General features: G+C 46.0%; 1 protein-coding gene across 4 annotated transcripts in view; it reads right to left on the bottom strand.

Moving 5' to 3' along the window:
- Positions 1-235: 235 nt before the first annotated feature.
- LOC119211439 (neuroligin-3) overlaps positions 236-21829 on the bottom strand; it is a 99541-nt gene continuing 77947 nt past the window's right edge. For all 4 annotated transcript variants that reach the window (XM_037462342.2, XM_037462343.2, XM_037462344.2 and 1 more), the window contains 2 exons: positions 12881-13670; positions 236-2142 (listed from right to left, as the gene is read on the bottom strand). In XM_037462342.2, coding sequence (XP_037318239.2) covers positions 1299-2142; positions 12881-13670 — 1634 coding nt within the window. In that variant the 3' untranslated portion in view covers positions 236-1298. The remainder of the gene's footprint in view (positions 2143-12880; positions 13671-21829) is intronic.

The raw sequence follows: 21829 nt of genomic DNA, 5'->3' as shown, positions 1-21829 counted from the left end.
AACCAAAGTGCTATTTCGCGAAAGACATACACCCAGAGACGCAGCAGAAACACTACTGGTGGCGAACAAAAATCAACAACATGAGAAAGTATTCGGACCCCCCCCCCCCCCCTCCCGAAAAACCACATTATACAGCCTACAAACAAAAAACAGGTGCAACGACAGTCGCGCACACACACACATACGAATTCTCACTCACACGCACGCACACACACGCACGCCCGCGCACACGGCCGCTTTTTGCAAGTTGCGACGATGAGTCTCTTCCTGTAATCTTGGCATTTTAAACACACGCTTGCGCGCAGGGAAGGAGAAATCACTTTCACATGCACGCAACCACACACACAAGGTGCTCGAAGCAGCATGTGCACGTGCACACTCTGTGGAGATATCCGATAGCTTAACAGATAAATGGGCCGTAAAAGATGCACTTTTTTTTCTCAACAAAACAATCACAGTAACATAGTATTTATCTCTGCCTTCTCATCTCCCGGCAAGAGCTGTCCCCGACAAATCATTTAGCAGATAAAAAGGAGGATAACGCCATTTGTGTGGCTGTTGTGTTGGTACGCAACAGAGAGAACAAAATGAGTTGCTGAAAATGCAGTTAAAATCTCTACATCTGCATATCCTCTCGGTTCCCATCCTGGATTCCAGTCTCTCATCCTTGAGTCGTATCGGTTTCTGACACACTCCACTTGGAATAGTCTCAGGGAATAGAAATAATGACAAAAAAAGAACAAGCTTCGTATAAGGCATCCAAAGAAAAAACAAAGAAGCAAATAAGAACATTTGCGAATATTGACGTAGAGGCCATTGTTCGAGATGTGTCTCCTGCAGGAGGAAGGGATGGGAAATAAAAAGCACTTCTTTTTGTTTGTGTTATGAATTCGAGATAAGTGTTGATATCTCCTTTAGTCAGCTTAAAAAGGCTTTTAAAATGATTATTTTAGAAAAAAACACTGCAGAAAGAGCCCCTCTCCTGATCAGGAGAAGGAAAGCAGTTTGATTTTGGCAGCTCTGCACAACTTGACATCCCTAGAGAGCTCTCAGCTACTCTCCTCGTAGTAAAAGTCTAGTTAAATCTCTTCACGTTTTAATCCGACTCGTGCCCTTCCCCCTCTCTGTGATATTTATAAAACACAATCCTCTCCTCCGTTCGTTCGTTCGTTCGTTCATTCGCCCTCCACCTCCTCCTCCTCCTCCTCCACCTCCACCTCCTCCTCCTCCACTACCACCACCCCACAGCTGCCTCCTCCTCCACGGCCTGTGCCGGCTGCGCCGCGGCCTCCGTAAAGCTATACGCGGGTGGTTGAGTGGGAGTGCGGCAGGCCGGTGGAGTTGAAGCCGGTTGTGAAGGTGTTGTAGGGGTGCAGGTTGGGCATGCCCACCAGGGAATTGGGGATCATCGTGATGGTGTTGGGGGTCATGAGGGGGATGTCGTCCGGAGAGCGCCGCAGGGTGAGCGTGTAGTCGGGCAGCGAGGCCAAGCGCAGTGCCCCCTCGTTGCTGTTCCCCGCCTCGCACTCGTGGTGCGTCTGGTTCATCTGCAGCGACATGATCTCCTCCTCGGGCGCGTGGTGGCCAATGTCGTTGGAGGTGGTCTGCCGTTGCGGGCTGGGCTGCCCGTGACCCGAGTCCTGCCGCCGCTTGTCCTTCCGGTAGTAGAGGGCTGCGAAAGCCAGCACGTTGAGGAACAGCAGCGACGCTCCCACGGCGATAGTGACGCTGAGCTCCGTGGAGTAATCCCGCTGGTTCTCCACCAGCAGAGGCCCCGTCTCCTCGTCGTCGCCCCAGGAGTCCTTGTCCTCGCTGTTGTAGGCCGGGGACATGGGAGGCCGCTTGGTGTTGAAGGGCCAGGTTTTCTTGGTGGACAAGGTGTTCTGGGTGGTCTCTGGCGGGGGCACTTTGGTGGTGGTGGAGGTGTAGTGGAACATGTCGTGGAGGTTGTACAGGTGGGGCACTAGGTGTTTCCAGAAGGCCACTTTGGTGGCGCGGTAGTGGTCCCGAACGCGTGGCTTCAGACCAATATGCAGGTAGAGCTGGTCCTGGGGGTTGTACTTGGACCAGGCCACCTCCTCAAAGCGGTTGGCCTTGGTGTGGATGAACTTGGTGTCCTGTGGCACTGGCTTGTTGGGATCCCTACGGAAAGACAGTTGACAGATGTGATAAAGTGTTAAAGGGGATTCTCACGCTACATTTAATTATTCATGTTCCAACACTCATGTGGGAATATGAAGCGCAAGGAAAAACAAAACCGAACAGTATCCGTCGTAGCGTACATTCTGTCTCAGCCATCACTGGAAAATGTTTCCTGTTTGGGCAAAACCGGCAACAGCAAAAGCACAGCAGCAACACGCTACAGGCTACATCAGTATTGATTGATTAGGGTTTGTACAATACACCTTCTGTTGCTGTATCAACAGAAACTGATTTCCTTTTACTCCCCACCAATACACTATTTTTTGTCTTCGGTGTGGGCATTATGTGTCTCAATGTCGGTCTCATCCTCCCCCGTTCCTCTCACCCCAGACGTTGTTCTAAATTCAGTTCTGATGAAGCCCACCCACAAAAAAAACCAGGGCAGAGGCTTTTAAAGTAAACACATATGAATAAGTCAGCAGGCTTTAGGGCTCGCGTCAGGAGGCATCTTGTTGTTGATAATCCAATGCTGGTGGAGCCCCTTCTGCTAATTGCTCGGGGAAGGCACAGTGTGCACTGGCATCCCGTGCACTGGTGTAAAGTGGACCGCATTAATCAAGACACTAAGAGGGAACTGCAGAGGATCACGTGTGCGCTTCCACACGAGGATGTTTGTGACGTGTGTGTGCGCGAGGCTCGAAGCGAGAGACAAAAGGGGGATGCGTGAGAGCGGGGGGGGGGGGGGGGGGGCAGTGCGAGTGAGAGAGATTCTACGGATGCAGTACTGCTGCCGATCCACAGAGTTCACTGTTCAACTTTTCAGTTCTTTGACACGTTGCTTCAACACCGGATGGCCAACCATTTCAATTACAGAAAGGCTATTGATTTATTGAATGAATTAACATATAGCAGTGCCCCTCAATCACACAACTCTGTGTTGCATTGCCGCCTTGCGATGTCAGGAGTGGGAGTTCTGCGGCTCATTGCTTTAGCTTTTCGTACTGGTGAAATGACTTTCTGTGAAAGCACCTAAAGGACGGCGCTGCAGCCTTGAAAACACAAAAAAAAAATGGATTTCGAAACGGAGGAGTTAAAACTATATTGTTGGAAGGAGTCAAGAATCTGAGCAATATTTCTCTAAATGTCATGCAATATCCCTTTGTGGGCCTGATTGCAATGTCAACGGCAAGCAGAAGCTGAAGTTCAACTTCAGTTCGGGGTCTAGGGAAATGGCGCCTACAGTGTTTTTTTGGCACGGGCTGAAAAAAAAAAACTCCAAACACAGCCAAGAGAATTAAAAGCCATGCCAGAAGAATTCATTCTGGATCTTCTTTCCTGTTCGTTCCTCTGCTATCATTTTTTTTCTCCTTTTCAGGTCAATGCTTCTGGGAAAAGGTGGGAGAGAGGGAGATAGATAGAGAGAGGCAGATGGAGAGAAAGAGAGAGAGAGAGAGAGAGGTAAAACAAATTGAGATGGCTTGAGCTGAATCCCTGGACCTGGGCCGGTGTCAGCAGAGCAGCCCGTAAATAACCCCTTTTATTAGGCCCATAATGATCCCCAATGAATATTGACAGGCAGGCTATGATGACTTTGTAGCTGAATATCAGTAATTAAGTTTCAAAGGAGTGGGCTGCGGAGGTAAGGTCATATTGATCTCCCCGTGTGCAACATGCCAGAGAACAGGACGTCAATGGAGCAGCCTGAGACGTGGTTGTCTGCAGGCTGCGTGCTTCATCAGCTTTCACAGCACACGCACACACACACACACACACACGAACTGAAAAGCAAACGTTGTCCCCCTTTCTTCCTGTCCTTCTCACACAAGTATACATGCACAGACTTGACAACAATGATGGGGGGAATCAGAGCAATCTCAGTTAATGGGAATTTTCAAGCATTTCCATAATACTGCAAAGGCTCTCTTTTCAGGAGGGTCTATTTGCCCAATTGTTACAGCAAAAACATTGAAAAGGTAAATGGATGGATCTCACAAAACAACATCGGTGTGTGAAGAGAGCAAAGAAGCGGTGGTGTGGAGGAAAGAAGAAACGCTCTTTGGTGTCTGGCTGGTTCACTGCAAGTGAAGCTGAATAATTTAGGGAACACAAAGAAATCAATGTGGCATCTTTAGTTAATTTGATTTGCTGCATTAGAGAACAACTGGCTGCCTTATCTAATTATACACACATATTCGAGTAATTGTAGCAAAGTCAATAGTAAACAGGCCACATTCCTTTGAACAATTTCTACCAGCGCCGCTCAACTGTGGGCTGCATGCTGGCTTTGAAGTCCTGCCGTGAGCTGGAGGGTGGAGAGATTGATATGAGCCTCTACTGCTCAATGTGGTGAGAGATACTAGGATACCCTGCTGCCGTTATACCGAGCCTAACTGGGCCACGTGGGATGTACTATAGTCAAAAACGACTGGTTCCTAAATGCACAATACTGTGTAGTGCAGCTGAATTGGTAAAGATTTAGATGTATCCTTCATTTTTCTTTCCCTGCACATGAGGACAAAATGACCTGGAACATTTGATACATTAAGAAAAGTAACAGCAAAGTACAAATACTTTGTTTGCAACAGTTACATTATCGCACATAAAAATGGTGCGACACCCAAACTGTATTAGTTTATATCCATCAAGCTAGCTATCCATCAATCTATCCGTCTCTACTGTGAACTCCAATATTGTGTACACAGCAACATTTTATTTAATCTCTGTGCGCTTATTACTTGTAAAATATTACTAAAATGTACTGAATATAATACTTGTAATATCTAATATCTGCTGAAAAAACAGAAATGACCAAGGCTGAGATGAATCAAAATGTATATTTTTGGTATTAATATTAGTGTAGTATTGGTAGTAGTTGTAATTGTGGTACTGGTAGTACTAGCAGTAGGAGAAGTAGTAGTTTTAGTTTCAATAGCAGTAGAAAAACTAGTATTATCCCCTGTAGTATTAATACCATTCCGTCATTTTATTACATTAGTATTTGTCGTAACATTAATAGTAGTATAATTATTAGCAGTATAAATACTAGTTGAACTTCTTGTAAAAGTAAGAGTAGTAATGTTAGTTGCAGAGTCACTACTAGTTGTAGTAGTAATTTTAATAATTGTAGAAATACTAGTAGTAGTGAGTAAAAGTAGTATTTGTAGTAGCACTATTAGTATTAATACCAGTTTAAAAAATGAGTAGTACTAGTGTTAATAATGGTAGAAGTATCAGTTGTAGTAGTACTAGAGGTAGTACTAGTAATGTTAGTAGTTCTTGTAGTGGTATTTAAAAGAGCAATAAGTATTTCAACAAAAAAGCTTCATTCTGAGCTACATGGTTAAGAAGATGGCCAGGGGGGGCATCTGTGAATGGGGGAAAGGGCAGTGTTAGAAAGGTTAAAATGGGGGGGGGGGTTCATGTAAGGGAGGGGGTGCAAAAAGGTTCCAAAATGTCCTTTGGAAGACTTTAATACCTTTATGTCCTGTCAGACTGCACTAACCCGCTAACATGGATCAGCTGAGAGTCACAGACGGAGCAGCGTGTGTGTGAGTATCCACGGCAACGGAGCACCTGTGTTCACTGACTGGCTCAAAGGGTAGAGAGAGACAGCGATTTACACAGAATCCACACCTCAAACAAGTGTCCTCTGGCGCAAAACTATAATGGTTATCTAAAAATTAATGTGATTTTTAGAGACCCAAGACTCTACCCAACGTGTCCGTGAGGTTTATATATCTGTGCGGTAATGCAGTTGGCTCTGCTGGCAGTTGACAAAACGTGTACCTTCTGTATTGTTTTAAAAAAAATATGTCACCAGATTTCCATTGGGGCCTTGAAGCAGACGTCTCACTCTCGGGCTCCTCAGGCCAAAAGTAAATATGTCTGTGGGATTCCACAGCCACGTTATTCCAACCAGCACAAGCACGGCATCATTTGATCCAACAATGGAGCCTGAAAAGTGAATATCAGGATCAGGAATCGGGAATCAGGATATTGTGGTAATAAGGGCAGATGTGCAATATATTTTCAACCATATTCTGACGATGCTGCACACTCTAGATCTTCAGCCCTAAACACACTATTTTAAACTCAGAAACAGACTAAAAAAAACCAATGAAACATAATCATTGATTGTGCGACGGAAGAAATAGAATAGGTTGAATAAAAATTCAAAGAACAATACTTGGAATGCTTCAAAGCATTCCAACAAATAGGCCCGAAAGAGAAGCACAGCGATAAGTTATCAAGCTGGCTGATCTTGATGGGTTGAAGAATTTTAGGGGTCATTGCAGTATAAAGAGTTTTTGTCGAGATGAAAACACTTATTCAAGATTTTCATACGTTTCGAGCTAAAATGAAGAGGTATGTCAAGGGTAAAATAAAAACTTGATAAGCCTCAAATTACATCTGCCAATCAAACCTCTTGGTTGTTATTTCACGTTGAAACATTTCAAACAGGATGAAATGCCGAACACTGCGCTGCTGTCAAAGAACTCGCTGCATGCGTTTAGCTGAGGGGGAAAATGCCTCGCTGTGACTCGTACGAACATACGTGGGATGTTCGGGGTCCTGTTGGGCTCTCGGAGCTCTCCTGCATTGGCCGATAGTCTGCTTCCTGTCAGACCTCCCACTTCATCCGGATGGTCATTGGAGCTATGGCTTATTACACCCATAAAAGCAGGCGTTTTAATGGAAGTGTTTATATGGCTGTGGCACTATAACCCATCGCTTGCCTCTCGTCCTCAGTCTCCCCCCCCCCCTCCCCCCCCTTGTCATGACCTGTTGACCCCCGCTAACCTTGGCCTGCCATGTTTAAGTGCTTTCATGTGAATGTATGAATAGGGAGTTTGTTTGTGTGTGTTCTCTCCTGTCTGTGGGCGTGTGTACCTGTGTGTGTGTGTGTGTGTGTGTGTGTCTGTATATATGTTTGTGTTTGTATTTTTGACGCAACATGGTTTGTTGACCTCTGGGGCCACACAACCCGCAGCACTCGAACACGAGACATGTCACATTTCACACAACCGTACATGCCGTGCAGTGATGATGACGAGCCTCTCCAGGCTGATATGGGAACAAGAGTATTCTGTAAGTGTTAAACAGCTGCTCTATAAGATGCTGCGGCACCTGGATGAAGGACACGTCTCCCACAAGAAGAGCTCATTACCTATTCTAAGCCCTATCTTCACGCGCTGATGTAAAAGGTAGATATGGGGCAAGAATGAATATCATTTTCTTGCTTTTTTCTTTTCCCATGTACCTCCTTCCCCTTCTCATCCTGATGTAATTTGAAGCGCTTGAATGATCATAGACCTAGCCATCACCAAATCTGAAAAGACACGTTTAGGTGCCCCAAGGCAAAAGACAAGAATCTATTTTCACTACACGCAGCGTCTCTGAATTTGGAGCTGAATATAACTACCAATATAAAACAAGGAAAATGCATGAGTCCTGAGGCACCGATGCTCATTTTGCGTGGCGTTATCAAATAGTTGTTGTTACTGTTGTGAATCTCCTTCATCCCCTGGAGTTGCTTATCTACTCCCCAGGTAACATACATTAAGCGGCTAAATGTCATTTTTAACTCCAAACGAAGGCTCCCAACACTTCTCGCTGCATTCTGTGTACATTTTTAATAAATGCACTCCATCGGTTAGTCTTTGTAGACTTGGTCCTTTGGTCATGGAGCGGGCAAGTGATCCGCCTGTGCTCTTTTACCCTTCATGTGGTTGCATGCTGGGGCAGCGGGGCTGAGTGATGCTTGGTTCATATTTAATGGCAGCCTCCGGATCAGCAGGCTAAGTGATGCAGGGCGATGCGCTGTGACTTTGGGGCGTGCGGATGTGTTGGAGGACACAGCTCTTGGGGCCAATCCTTATTATGGATGCTATTGATTTGTTTGATTAGACGCGTGACAGCAACCAAAACACCTCCCTCACCTTCCTCGTGGCCCCCGTTCTCCCTCTGTAAACCAATTAGCAGCCTTCTACCTCCATCTTCTAATGTTTTCAGCATTTCACTTACATTTAGTATGTATCCCTATTTTAATTAAAAAAAACAACATACACATGCAGATCTACTTCCTTTTCTCCTTCTTCCCTGCCGTCCTCCTCTCATTACATTCAGCACACAGCATGGACAACGATCAATGGCGAACAGGCCCCTTAACAAGCCACGCCACTTCCTTACCTTCTCTAATGCAAATCAGGATATTGGCTACAAATCTCCCATCAAGTGAGTGGCTATTTAATGGAGTAGCTAGTTGGCTGTGCTGTTCCACAATACCAAGCATCCACAGACTCAGACGGTACAGGTTGAGTCGGTCCTAACGAAGGAAGCTGAATAAAACCGTGGATAATCTGGAAAAAGGACAGGAGGGGGGGAGGGAGAGGGGGGGGGGGGGTCAGGGATGAGTGACGTAACTACTAAACAGCTGGAGAAAAAAGCGAAAAGGGTTGAAGGAGTAACCCGAATGAGGTCAAACGGGAAAAACAGTTGATGGTATGCATTGTTAACCCAGGAGGGAGGAGAAAAAAAAGCTCAACTTAAAAAGGGTTATAAATCAAAGCACTGGCCATTTAACTGCACTACAGACACACTGTAGTTACTTCTTTGCGCATCTGGTTGGTCGACAGCCATTTTTACTAAAGACAAAGCAATCAATACTGCATATTTTAGCTCATGTCGTATGTGTAAAGCAGGAGTAGACTTTCTTTTTAGTGTCTAGATTAACGAGAGCGAGGGCGGACGGAGGAGAATGCGGGACAAATATTGGTCACATGACAGCGCTCTGCTCTTTAACCAGTTAGCATCGGCCTGCGCAGCATGTGGCGCGGCTAACACACGCAGACCAGGGGAAATGAGCACCAGCCAGCAGGAGGGAAAAAAAGCAAGATGGAGCCACGTATTTACTAATGATACACGACGATTGATCTTCTCTGCGGCTTTCTTCCCCCTCACGCCTTTCCTGAAGGGTTCTGCCGCTGTCTTTGTGTGTAGTCGCTCTGCTGTGCTTGCGTTTGTGTTTGAGGAGGTGGGGAAGTCGCGGACTTTCTGAAAAACTTTTGGAGAAACTGTCGAGCGGGATTTGTTGTGGCGGTAAAGCGGTCCATTTTTTTCCTGTCAATAGTAAAACAAATGTTACAGCCAGAAAAATAACTCTGAGCCGAGTTAATCCCCGGCTTCTGAAACATCCTGAACTCTCATAGTGTAAACACACACTCTCACACACACACACACACACACTAAGAAGATTTGACAGCATGCACTCTCTGTATGCTTTTATGCCTCAGTGACACTGATGGAGAAAAAAAAAAAAAAAAAAGAGAAGCGCATGGGCAGGGATTTGCCCTGCAAAGATGACACATGAGAGCCAGGGACAGGAAGAGCTTTGGGGGCAACGCTGCCATGATATACACGGTTGACATGCGGTGCAAGTGTCTCAACATCATGTCACGCATGTTTCTACGGCCGATTTAGAGGCCGAGAGGCGGCAGGAAGTCCAATCTGGGTCAGTTCATTACGAACATCTGAGAGGGGAGCGAGGGCCGCTCCACAGATGCAGGGAAGATGGTTGTTGGGTGGTCCGCGAAGGAAAGGGAATTCAACTGTGTCTTAATCAAAAGGATGCCCTCTCGAGCCAGGCTGGGTTGGGGTGTGTTGGGGAGGGAATCTACATCCCCTAGTGCATTCTGAATGAGGAGGATGAGCTTCAGAATCTATGAGAAATATCTCACATCCTCAACCCACTGCCCCCCGAGGGGTTGATTGCAGTCTTTCACTCGGGCAGGCGGGAGAATTACCCTTTGGAACAGCATGGCAGCGTTTTCAATTATCCTGGAATCTAATCCTGGACCCTTTAACATCCGAGTGCCTAATTGTGGTCTGCATGTAATCCGCCAGTCTGGAATTATGCCAGGGTGGCACACCGTGGGGGGGGGGGGGGGGGGGGGGGACACTACACGCTTTATATGGTGTGGGCTCGAGCTCTCCTGCAACTCTGCTTCTGTTGTCTCAATAAACCAATGGCGTTTGCGTCTGGAAAAACCGACGTGGGCTACAGATACACAACTACGCTCAAAAGACATCCCTTTTGCTACATTCACACTACAGCTTTTTACTCGCAGTGTGCGTAGCCGCATGCAGATGTTAAAGCGATGAGGTAGACACCCGTGTTCGCCACCTGATTGGGTCTTAGACGTCACAACTTGTCCTTCCCCGATTTGTCCAACCCACGTCACGTGACCCTTTTCCGTCAGAAAAGCTAAGAACAACAGCCTTTGTTATTGCTCAAGTACTTGTTAAGTGGAAAATGGATAACGGATTTCAGGCATTGCTGACCCTGTTGTCTATCCTGGCAGATGTTGGACTGTTCAACTCAGCATTTTTATAATTCTGCCAGTGCTGATAAGCGGACAAAGCAGGAGGTTATCGCAACGGTTTCGAGGGCGGTGTGTTCATCGCTGCTATCAGCTTGACGGGGGGGGGGGGGGGGGTTGGAAGTCGGGGTTTGTGGCTTTGAGGAGGACGACAGACACAATTGGAGAAATGCTTTTTTTGTTCCGCACAACTACTGTAAGCTCCACACGGAAGCTGCAAAGGATCAAAAAGTCTAAATGCTCTCCAGTGAAGCAGGACAAATTTATTTATTTATTTATTTATTTGAATGAGAGATAAAGCAAAGGACTAAGTTTTAAAACTTAAACTTTCAATTACAATTTCATAATGAAGGTTCTTAAGTATTAAGAACAATTTTTTATTATTAAATCCTGGGATGGATCTGTGTTGTATATTTTAAGGCGTTTCTTTTGAAAACAAATCTTTACTTTTGCAGGTCACGGTTGGAGTGGTAACGTGTAAGAAAGCACCGTACATTGTTAGTATATAGGTCTCAAACGTTTCTCCCTAAAATGAAACACACTTATTTTAACAGCATACAATATTCTCGACAGGACATGAAAGAAATTTCCATCTGCACACAAACTGCAGCCTTGTATTTGTTGACAGAAGATGGTTCCCTGGGAGGCAAAGGAGACAGCTGTCCCAACATCACTGATGGACCGCAGTGTTTTCCTTGAGGAGCCCACATCAGTCCATCTGCACTAGTCTGCCATTAGCGGTTCAAGGAACTAGCAGAGCCGGCGGCACGGCGCTCAGCCTATCAGACAGATGTAAGATGTAGATGCCCCCTGATTGGACAGCAGATGATATAGAGACAGATAAAAAAAAAAAAAAAAAAAAAAAAAGATTTCGGACCGCTTCCCATTCAGGAAGGGATCAATACCTCTCTGGTAACGGGGAATGTCAAATTAAATTTCCGTTGTTTGAACTGATTACCAGTGGCCGTGCAAAATGGGCAGGCTTTTTGATGGGTGGGGGTGAAATAGAGCATCGTGGGGAGCGGGACTCACCCAGGCCACGGCATATCGTCTGGGTCCACGCTGAGGGAATCGATACCGCTGAGGGCAAGAGTTTGATATGTCTCCCTGATAAGTCTCTGTGTCTTTTGAGCCTTGATGTAATAGAGCGTGGATAGTATTTCCAGCCAAGTACACACACACACACACACACACAAGCACACAGAAGGATGGCGAAAGGCAGGCAGCCGTGCACACATGCTCAACTCAAACGAGCAGTCAAGCACAAATAGCACACACTCGGGAGGATCATTTTATCTTCCTGAGATTCAATATGTCTCAGGTTTTTAGAATAGGGCCGAGGAAGTCAAAGGCAAAAAAAAAAGATTCCTGAAAAAATACAAGTTGAAAAATGCCTTTTGTGTCCTAGACCATCCGTTGTAGACCTGCGTTTTTCCTGCAGCTTATTTTCTGTGGGACATTCGTCCTTTTAACAGAGCAGAGATTCCTCTCTGTGACTTTATATTTATAAAAAGTTTGTAATGCTGTGATCATTAGTTTGACTAATTTGCAAGTAATGCTGTTAAAATAAGGATAAATAATGTCTGAACTATTATTAGACACAACATCAGAAATAAGTGTAACTAAGTAATAAGTGATTCCTGATACTCTCTATTCATGGTACTGCAATGATCCAGTATTTGAATGTCATTCATTCATATTACTTTTTACTGACATATAGCAATTTGCTGGTATTTTGCATAGCAGACGTCCATCATTGTTGTATTTACATCATCATGAGGACTGTAAAGCAGACAGTTTAAAGAGGGTGGAGAATTTATTTGAGTAACTTGGCCACCGTGCGATGACATGAAATATATTGATACATATTCCCCGTGTTTTACTTTCTGACCAAAGTTCCACCCTCAGTGCAGCCAGTCCAACACGCCTTATTCAATTAAAATATATACCGATTTCTGTTTGCTGGTCAATGTGGGTAAGTGGCTTATAACTTAATAATAAGAACAGTTGTCGACCTTAAAGACAATCCCACCCTGAGTGAAGGTAAGTGAATGGCTTCAAGCCTTTATTCGCGTAGGAGAATTAACGAGAGCACAATGCACCGCTACGCTCTGACTGTGACATTAATGACACCGACGGTCACACAAATGTTTTCTCTTTCTCTTTCCCTATCACACACGTGCTAAAATTGTGCCACTAATCCCACTGCATTGGTCCAGACTGATGGTTCGTTAAAACCGGCCATCAATCTCACTGATTTTCTCCAGGATTACAGCTGATTGAAGTACGAGTACCGTTACAGATAAACAGTGTCGTTATCAATACCAATTGGGATAACTGATGGAAAAAAAACAACTCACCCAGTCTTGGCAAAGTTGGTCCAGTAGGTCATGACCACTGCGCTGAGCATGACGTCATTCTTTGAGAAGTTACAGGGGAAGAGGTCAGTCGGACCGATCATTGGAATCCCGAAAACGTAGGGCACCTCGTCCCCGTGGGCGGCGTCCGACCACGCAGGCTTCATCAGGCTCTGGCAGTGGTGGTAGAAGGCGTAGAAGTAGGTCGGCGAGCCGTAGCGAGCGTGGAGATCCGCCGTCACCACCGAAGGCTCCACCCACTGGTGGTCGGTGAACAGCGCCACCAGCGTCTTGCGCCGGGTCTCCGGGTTGTCCCGGTCCGCCCAGTCGGTGTACATGAACTTGATGGTCTCCCTCAACGTGTCCTTGCCCTCCGGGTATCCGTACAGACTGTCCACAAAGTCGGAGACGGAGAAGTCAAAGTCATTGCCAGACACGCCGTCCTCAGAGTCCACCACGTTCTCCACAAACCGCAGCCCTTCGCCCTGGTTGACCCCCAGCATGATGTCGTAGTTGAGGAACTCGCCCTGCTCCATCAGGATCTCGGGGTCGTCAGGGATAACGTCCCCATCGATTACAGGTCCAAAGGCTACGTGGTACCGGGCCGGTTGTATGTCCTGCTCCACCAGCTCCCTGGAGCTCTTCTTCCTCAGACAGTCCACCATGTCTAAGGTGTCCAGGACATTGCAGCCGACCTTCTCCGCCAGGAGACGTGTATACTTGACCGGCTGGTAGTTCACCGCCCAGCTGGAGAGGGCTGAGCCGCTCTGAATGATGGCTCGGTGGAACAGACCTGCACAAGGACACAAGAGGAGGAGACGACACTTCAGACGTTCAGCGCGTCAGATCGACGGAACATAATTCAGCGGTGAGCAATACTGCACGATGGGTAATTGTGTTGCTGCTACGATCCAAAGGGAGTCTGTCACAGTCCACACAGTTGAAAAGAAAATCAGAGGCCAGGCAGAACAAGTCCTTGTTGCCACACAGAACAATAACGGAATCATGGCTGTGATAATGAACGCGCAGATGGTCTGGTCCCTCTGACAGCCTGAGACAGAGAGGGAAATCAGTACGCTGGCTGTCATCTTCCCTTTATCCATCAATCTCTATATGCTCTATCAATATTAATGTTTGTAAGAGGCAGATGCTGCCAATGTGGCTTGACTGTGTTTTTTTTTTTTTTTTTCAAAAAGTAAGAGGATGGACTAAACCGTACCGTATGAAATGCAGTAAGAGTCAAATTAAAGTGTTCTCTGACATATAAACCCTGCGCACATCCCGCCCCCCTGTTAATACACTTTTCAAGGTAGCTTGAAATGGAGGAACCTAAACACTGCAATTATAGACACAGATGCTCCTTTCTGCAGTCATTACGTACACATCAGTTATGCCTCGCACAAGTTAAAAATAATTTTTACCTGGAAGATCATTAAATTCTACAGTTTGTGGGTGGATTTGCTATAAATAAAACACTCCCACTCCCCACATATGCAGAGGGAATGGAGCTGCACACATTCACCTGCCAATACAATGCAACATGGTGGCAGGCGTCAAAAAGCTGTAAAAAGCTAAACAAAACACCACAGTTTAGTGCTTCTGATTCACAGACTTGTGTTCGACTAAGAGTCAAAAGACAATGTATTATGCAAAGCTACGCAAGAGCTTGGTGTTTGTGCGTGAGTGGGCTTTAAAAAGGGAGCGGAAGGGGTTCAAAGACGAAGGCGAACAAATCTGCTAATCACATTAAATTACGTTTTAGTCGCAGTGCAGTAAGGAGGAAATCTTCAATGACTTTTCACCACAAGGAACAGATCCTAAACAACAAACACCATTTCCTCAGCAATAATTGAATTTCTTCTCCTTTGAAAAAATCCTCCTTCCTCCTTACAGAGAGTAGAGGAAAGGTGACATGGCACGCTCTCCGTCTCTGGGCCCCCCCCCCTCCCCCCCCTCCCCCCCCCTCCCCCCGCGTCGCTGGCGATGCCTTCGCAGTCTCCGTTTGACAGCACCACTCATCCGTCCCCCCCCGATTGGGTTTTCAAAATCCTGAACGCTGTTTTACCAATCTCACAGAAAATCACAGGCCACTTCACCTCGCTGCTTTGGAGCTCAAGTCATGAAAGTTCCACTGAATCCGTGATACGGAAAGCCGCGGCAGATGAAATGCTTCATAAATGGTACAAATAAAATAAAATACATTAAAAAAAAAAAAAAAAACAATGGAAGATCACACATGCAAACCACAAAGACTAACAGAGAAATACAGAGGCAGGCGGAGCCAGTTTGTGATATTTCATTGTCACTGTGGGTGACTGCGTTGAAGTCTTTGTGTTTACGAGGTAAACAGCAGACTTAAGTGCCAGATATATCACTTTGGTATTCTTAATCAGAGGCGGAAGCGGGCTTATTTCTTCTTGGCAAAGATGAAGCATTTATTTACAGAGCCATTTACATTTATTTGTTTGCAAGTAGTAAGTAGAATTAATGGGTCTGGGTGAATTAAGTGAGATGTTTCAGTGTTTACTGGTATCAGCCACAACGTGGGAATTCCAACAATGATTTCTTTTAGTCTGAATGCGGCATCTGTTGGCAACGAAGGTTTCACAACATATTCTAATACGTTTCGGCATCATTCTACATGGAAGAGCTGGTCAGCCCTACGTGACCTTGCCAGGTGGCTGACCTTCGAGATGTCCTGCCGTAATGCGTCTCTGCAGGACGGTGGCCGGTGCCTTCTCCCAGGGAGCGGGAGCAGATGTCGAGGGTTTCACCCACTTGAAAGCATTAGAGGAGCAGCCGCAAGATGAAAGATGGCCGCTCGGAAGCAGAAAGGCGGGGGGGGGGCGGGGGGGCTTGGGCTTAATCCTGCAATCCCTCCCCTCTCCTCCTCCTCCTCCTCTCTCCTCCCCCCCGCTCTTTAGTAGTATTGCCTCTCTTCACATCTCAACTGAAGATTGCGCTGCGCAAACAAGGCCAGTCATGCTGCAGGGAATCTGTCCAGAATCCCAATGCTGACAGACAGACACTTTCTAAATGGCTTTGATAGTAGTGTGATGTAGTTTCTAGAGGAAAACGTGTGAGCAGTTTGTGTGACTGGCGAGGCGAGTTTGACAGACACACAGTCAAATATATCCAATCGGTTTGGCCGTCATTGAGGAGAGTGGCTTGAGTACCGAGCTTGGTCCGGTGAGCGCCTGTACCCAAAGATGGCCGACTGCCCGGGGGCCTGCAGCCGGGTCAACAACGTTAGGTCTATTTCCCGCTGCGGTTGATTAAAGTGAGGACGAGGGACTCAGGCCATATTATTGTTTGTCGAGAAACGTATAAATCAAGCGCACAAGAGCTGTCACCCGACTGATAAAATATGCATTAGAGCTGTGTGTGATGAGCCCCACTGTGGTAGGAAGTTAATGAGGGAAGGTCAGGGAGAGAGGAGACCAGAACACAGGCTCGCTCACCCACTGAGGGAATCCACTAATTATCCACACTGGGTCGTGTACATGTCGCGTCTGTGTAAGTGCACGTGTGCACGCACGCATATTCATGCTGACGTGGATTGATAAGTCAGAGATGATGAACGGACAAACAGACGACGGGCATCGTCATATTAGGGGTTCATTTGTGACATTGTTTTGTCTTCAGCTATCAACTCACATTCCCCAAAAACGGCAAAACCAAGGCCATGACACAACACTATCAACATGTGCATCGCATTCATATCTTGCATGTTTCGCTCTGTAAAAGCAACAGATAGCCCCCCCCCTGTCATTATCTGCTGGTGTTTGACATGCAAGAATCCGACATCCAAACTGCGAGCACATCCATCAAACCACAGCGTCGCTGGCAGATTGAGGTCACGCTGAATTATGACTGGCGCTCCGAGGTGATCACTCATTGGATCCCCACTAAAATGCCGCCACGTCGCTCCGCAGCCGCCTCCGCGCTGCGGTTTGCCGACCTCGACCGCGCTGCCCTCTCACTGGACACCCGTTAAACGGGGCATGCATTTCGGGCCCTGGATTGGCCGAGTAGCCTGCGGAGGTAATTCACAACTGATAGGGGTAAAAAAAAAAAAAAAGAAAAGAAAAAAAGCTTGACCTTGAGGGTACGGTGACAACCGTATAGGATGGTCAGGATGCCCCGACACACAAGAAAGCTCAAACTAAAGTTCATAACATGGAAACTACAGGCATGAGTGTTCAGGCCGGGGCAATGGACAAGGAGGTTCTGTTTGTGGTCATGCCAGTAAGCACCGTAAAGTAAAGTTAATCTGGAACAGCTGGCAAAAATCACTGAAGCACATGCAATGATTTTTATCAGTCGGGCCAGGATATTAATGTGAAAAAAGACAAAAAAAACACCCAAACAATGTCGACCACAAGAGAACAACTCAACCAAGATGCCTGGTAAATGACCTTGAGAGTTTGGATTAGTCAAGTGTAATTCTAAAGGTCAGTGATTTGTTTTCTCAACAGCCTGCCCCATGACTTTAGAAGGTGACATGTACAGTATATACTGTATATATGCAAAGCAGCAAAATCTTCGGAATACTTTTCATACAAATAAAGCCGTTACGAGAGAGAAATAACATGAATACAGGGACATTGTCCCCCCCCCCCCCCCCCACCCCACCCCCACAACTCCTAGATCTTGTACATGCTTTTTCCTCGCCTTTAAATCCTTCCTCTGCTCTGTTTTTCTGTCCCTCTCCTTCTCAGCCTATTTCTGAGGAACCACGCTGAGTCCCTCCCTGCTGATTATCAGACGTAAGCTCGCGTTCAGCAGAGCCTGAATCCTCCGAGCAATCTTACCTCCAGCATCACTTCACTGTAAGCAAATCTCCACGGACTCCCGGACTGTGCAGAGCTCCCTCTGTTGCAGTCAAACCAGGCTAGCAGGCAGTAGGACCCACTCAAGTGTTGCTCGCCCTCTTTTTCCTTATTATATCACTCTTATTTGTCATTTTCTCTTTCTTATCCCCTTCTTTTGTAACTCTCCTCCATGAATCATTAACTAAATGATGAATATATATATATATATATATATATATATATATAGTACCTTATTCCCAGCTGGAATATTTAAAGCCAGCTGGGAGATGAACTTTTTGCCTAATTATACGTCTTTGGCCTAAAGCTGCTGTCTCCATGGCTACAGTCTACAATACAACAGGCTGCATCCACTTAAACACAAGTGCCTCTGGTGTGATCATGCATTAGTCCATGGATAATTTCACATTGGTCTGGCAGAACTGAAACAACACCTACATTGTTTTTCCGTTTCATAAAAATCCCTGCACAACATTGAACTCGTCAACTTCAAAACCAACGAAGGCGGGGATGGAATCATGAAAAGGCCAATGATTTGCTTTCGGAGACAATAGTGCCTTTGAATTCACTTCCTGGATTCCCTCGGGCTGCAGGGATATACTCGAAGTTCAAATACAAAGGAATCCAAGCAGCGCTGTTATTTCATTAAAAATTAAAAAGGAAACAAAATGGCCCAAAAGTACTCACTATTTAAAATTCATTGTATGTTTCGTTTCTCTTTTATTGTAATCTGGCTTCCCATGTTTCCCGTGAACCAGATTTCCACTGGACCAATTTCATAAAAAATGATCACAAAGGATAGCTGCCAGAGGAAATGAGTCTCCATCCCAGAAATTGATTGTTTGCATGGATTAGAGCACAAAAGCAAACTACTGGCTAATTCTTACAAAACTTAAGTGCATTTTCCATCCCAGTAGGTGGTGTCGCAACATACAAGTGAAGAGCATCGGGCTTCAAGACAGAAGGACTGCCCTACTCACATTTGATCATGTCCACATAGAGACAGTGTCCAAGGGGCCAGTATTTTCATGCATCAGTACGAGACAAGCTTCGATGCCAGCCCTATATAATGTTGTTTGAAGCTGTTGCTCTTTTGCTCCAGCCTCTGTAGAGACTGCCTGCTTGCCTGCAGGCTGTGGCTTAGGCCAGATAAAGAGTTTGATCCATTGGTGGTGGATGGAGGGAAGAGGGGGGGGGGGGGGGTGGGGGGTGGAAAAGCCGAACGGAGGAGAGAGAGAGAGTTGGGAGGGGGAAATCAAGACCAAAAAGGATGGGATGGGGCGGGAAGAAAAAAAAAAAAGACAAAATGGGTGGAGAGGAAAGGAGAGGAGGAGAAAAATGCCCCCACTGACAGGCCGCACTCAGGATCAATGTGTATTGGAGGCCCGGTGAGTGTGATATCTCCCACTAATCACGACATGACATCCGGTGGTCAATACCATACTCTCCGCACCCTGACCTCCATCGGTCTGCACGCAGAGCACAACGGGGCCTCTGCTCCTTCACAACATCATCAATCTGGCTGCTAGTCACATGCATGCACTCCAAACCCGAGTCGGACAGTATTTTTAAACTAATTCCGGAAATGTATTTTAGCCCAAAGAATTGTCGTATGCAGGGGTTTACCAATCTGCATCTCGGACATTTAGGATAAGTGCATGTTGTTGTACGGTGTGAAGCAGATTAAATCAAAATGTCAAGTAATCTTTGGTTGTTTTCTAAACTTTTAGAAATAGGAGTAATTGGATAACAATGCTATTTATTTTAGAAATTTGAAAGTCCTACGCAACCCATTATGAGGCCCACAGAGAGAACCAAAAGCATGAATAGGCATGGACGCATTCACTTACCACTTGCTTAAAAAACGTCATGACAGAAAGTAAGGGCAGCTTTTCTGTACAATCATTTGATGGTAAAGTGGGTTTATTTGCAGGGTGCTAACAGGCTCTCCTCTCTGTAGTCGACATTTGGTGAATGACAAAGTCATGCAGTATATTCAGGCTTTGTGCATAGAAGTCACACCAAATATGCAAGTAGAAAACATTTTGATGGAGGAAACACTACCAGATTTAAAAGTTTCAAACTATTTTCTATCATTATTGATCGGATGTGCACTCAAATCATGTGAACACCCTTTAGTGCATTCATGAGGCTGTTTATTTTTGGGGGGAAGTTATCTGTTTATTCTCAGAACCACACTTGCCTGCACATATACAAACCGAATTGATTCCTGTCCCTCCTCTCCCCTCGCAGCCTCCCTGCCAAACCAAGAGAAACAGAGAGCCCGCACGGTGATTTCTTCCATTTGCACTCATGCATGTGTCACTAATGCTGCAGCAGAGAATGCTATCTGCGTGTCCTTCAACTGCTAGCTCTCTTTGTGTTGTGGCATTCGAAGCAATATTCATCGAGCTCACTCCACATTACTGCAGTGCCTTGATTGGCCCGATAGCTGTGCACGCACAACAAGAAGCACCGTCAGCCAGCCCTGACTAGGCGTTGATGTGGAAATGGGAAGAATAATGAGTTATTACAGGGTTATCTGTGTGTATCTCCATGTCATGACTGTGTAAGCGACTCTGCTAATCTCATTAGATGGGACAAGTTGTTAAAGATATTTTCTGATTTCCTCTCTCTTCTCCTGCTGTGTCCCCAAATAGATTGCAGAACATCGTGCTGGGAGGAAGTGCCTTTAGCTCACAGATAAACTGGTTTTCATAGGAGGATTGTGGCTGCTGTTTAGTAACCGTGCAAACGTCTGACTCCTGTTGTTTCTAAATACAGCATATGAACCATGTTTTACAACCCATGTGCTTTGTATAGCAGCCCCATCGCTTGGTGACTTTTTATATGCAGCAAGTAGCGACAGCAAAAGACAAAAAGTGCAATCACTTCAAGGAAGCAAGGCTGTAAGTACAATTTAGATGTAAAATGTGTCAAGCAGAGGAGATCAAAGATATAAGTCACACACCAATATGACAATCCAGCCATGAAATGTGGAAGCATAGGAAGCTTTTACTCTTGGCGACATGTTGCCTCTGGGAGCCAGATGGGATGGCTGAAACTGATTTTTAGGCCACGCAAAGCCACGGAGAGGGCGCAGACACGTTATTGCAAAGGGAGTACACCCCCCTGGGTGGAATCACAGGAATTCAGAGCAAAGAAGGAAGGAAAGAGTGACAGCGAGCGAGGGGCGGATACAGAGTGAGTGACAGCGGTAGACGGAGAGAGAGAGACAGACCTCAGCCTAAGTGCTTAAGTCTTGCAGAAGCAGATTAGCTGTGAGCTGAAGGGGTACAGGAGGTGAAACTGAGATGGATACACACATCTTAGCCAAAGGCAGGAGGTGGGTGGAAGCCATGCTTATCCTGGCCCTTTTCACCGTCTTCCAATATAGAAGATCACTTGCTTACAAGCCCTTCAGTCTGGTTCAGAAAAGGACGTCCCACATTTACATCTGATTGTACAATACGTACAAAGGCAAACATTTCAAATGTGTATGGTGTTCATGCACATGCAAGGCATGCACATTCGCTCAGCTATACTTGTGCAGCCTCTAAATAGACATTGTTATAGACCAATTGTGCTCTAGATTCACAGCAAATACCAACATATAATAACTGTACTGTATATTTTACAACCCACCCGTAACATTTTACAAACATGCATGAACACACACACACGCACGCACACACCTGCACACTCCTATAACTCATTAGGCGCCACACACAGTAGGCAGCAACCTTTTTTCAACTCCTTCAATATAAACCCCCATTAATGAAGCGGAGAAGACACCTCCTGGATGTGCTGTAATTCCTGCACCCCACTCGGAGACGTGGTGCACCTCCTATTAGAAACAGTCCTCCTGACACCAAAGCCTTTTAGTGTCTTCGGTCACGCCAGCAGTAGCGTCCGAGCTGATTAACTATTGTGCAAAGCATGAACGTGCCAGGCCGGGGACCAGGCTACCAACAGAGTAAACATATTCTTCTTGCTGTGCCTGTGACACTCTGTGTTCCTCCCTCACAGCGCCTGACACCACTGTTCCCTGCTCTGCCCATTGTGCCAGTAACCCCCCCGGCCAGAAACCACACAAGCTCGGTCTAATTCATGCCGGCAC

The sequence above is a fragment of the Pungitius pungitius genome, chromosome 2 (genome assembly GCF_949316345.1).
Source record: "Pungitius pungitius chromosome 2, fPunPun2.1, whole genome shotgun sequence".
NCBI classification, from domain to species: domain Eukaryota; kingdom Metazoa; phylum Chordata; class Actinopteri; order Perciformes; family Gasterosteidae; genus Pungitius; species Pungitius pungitius.
The sequence above is the reverse complement of the archived record's forward strand: the minus strand, read 5'-3'. Positions and strand labels throughout refer to the sequence as shown.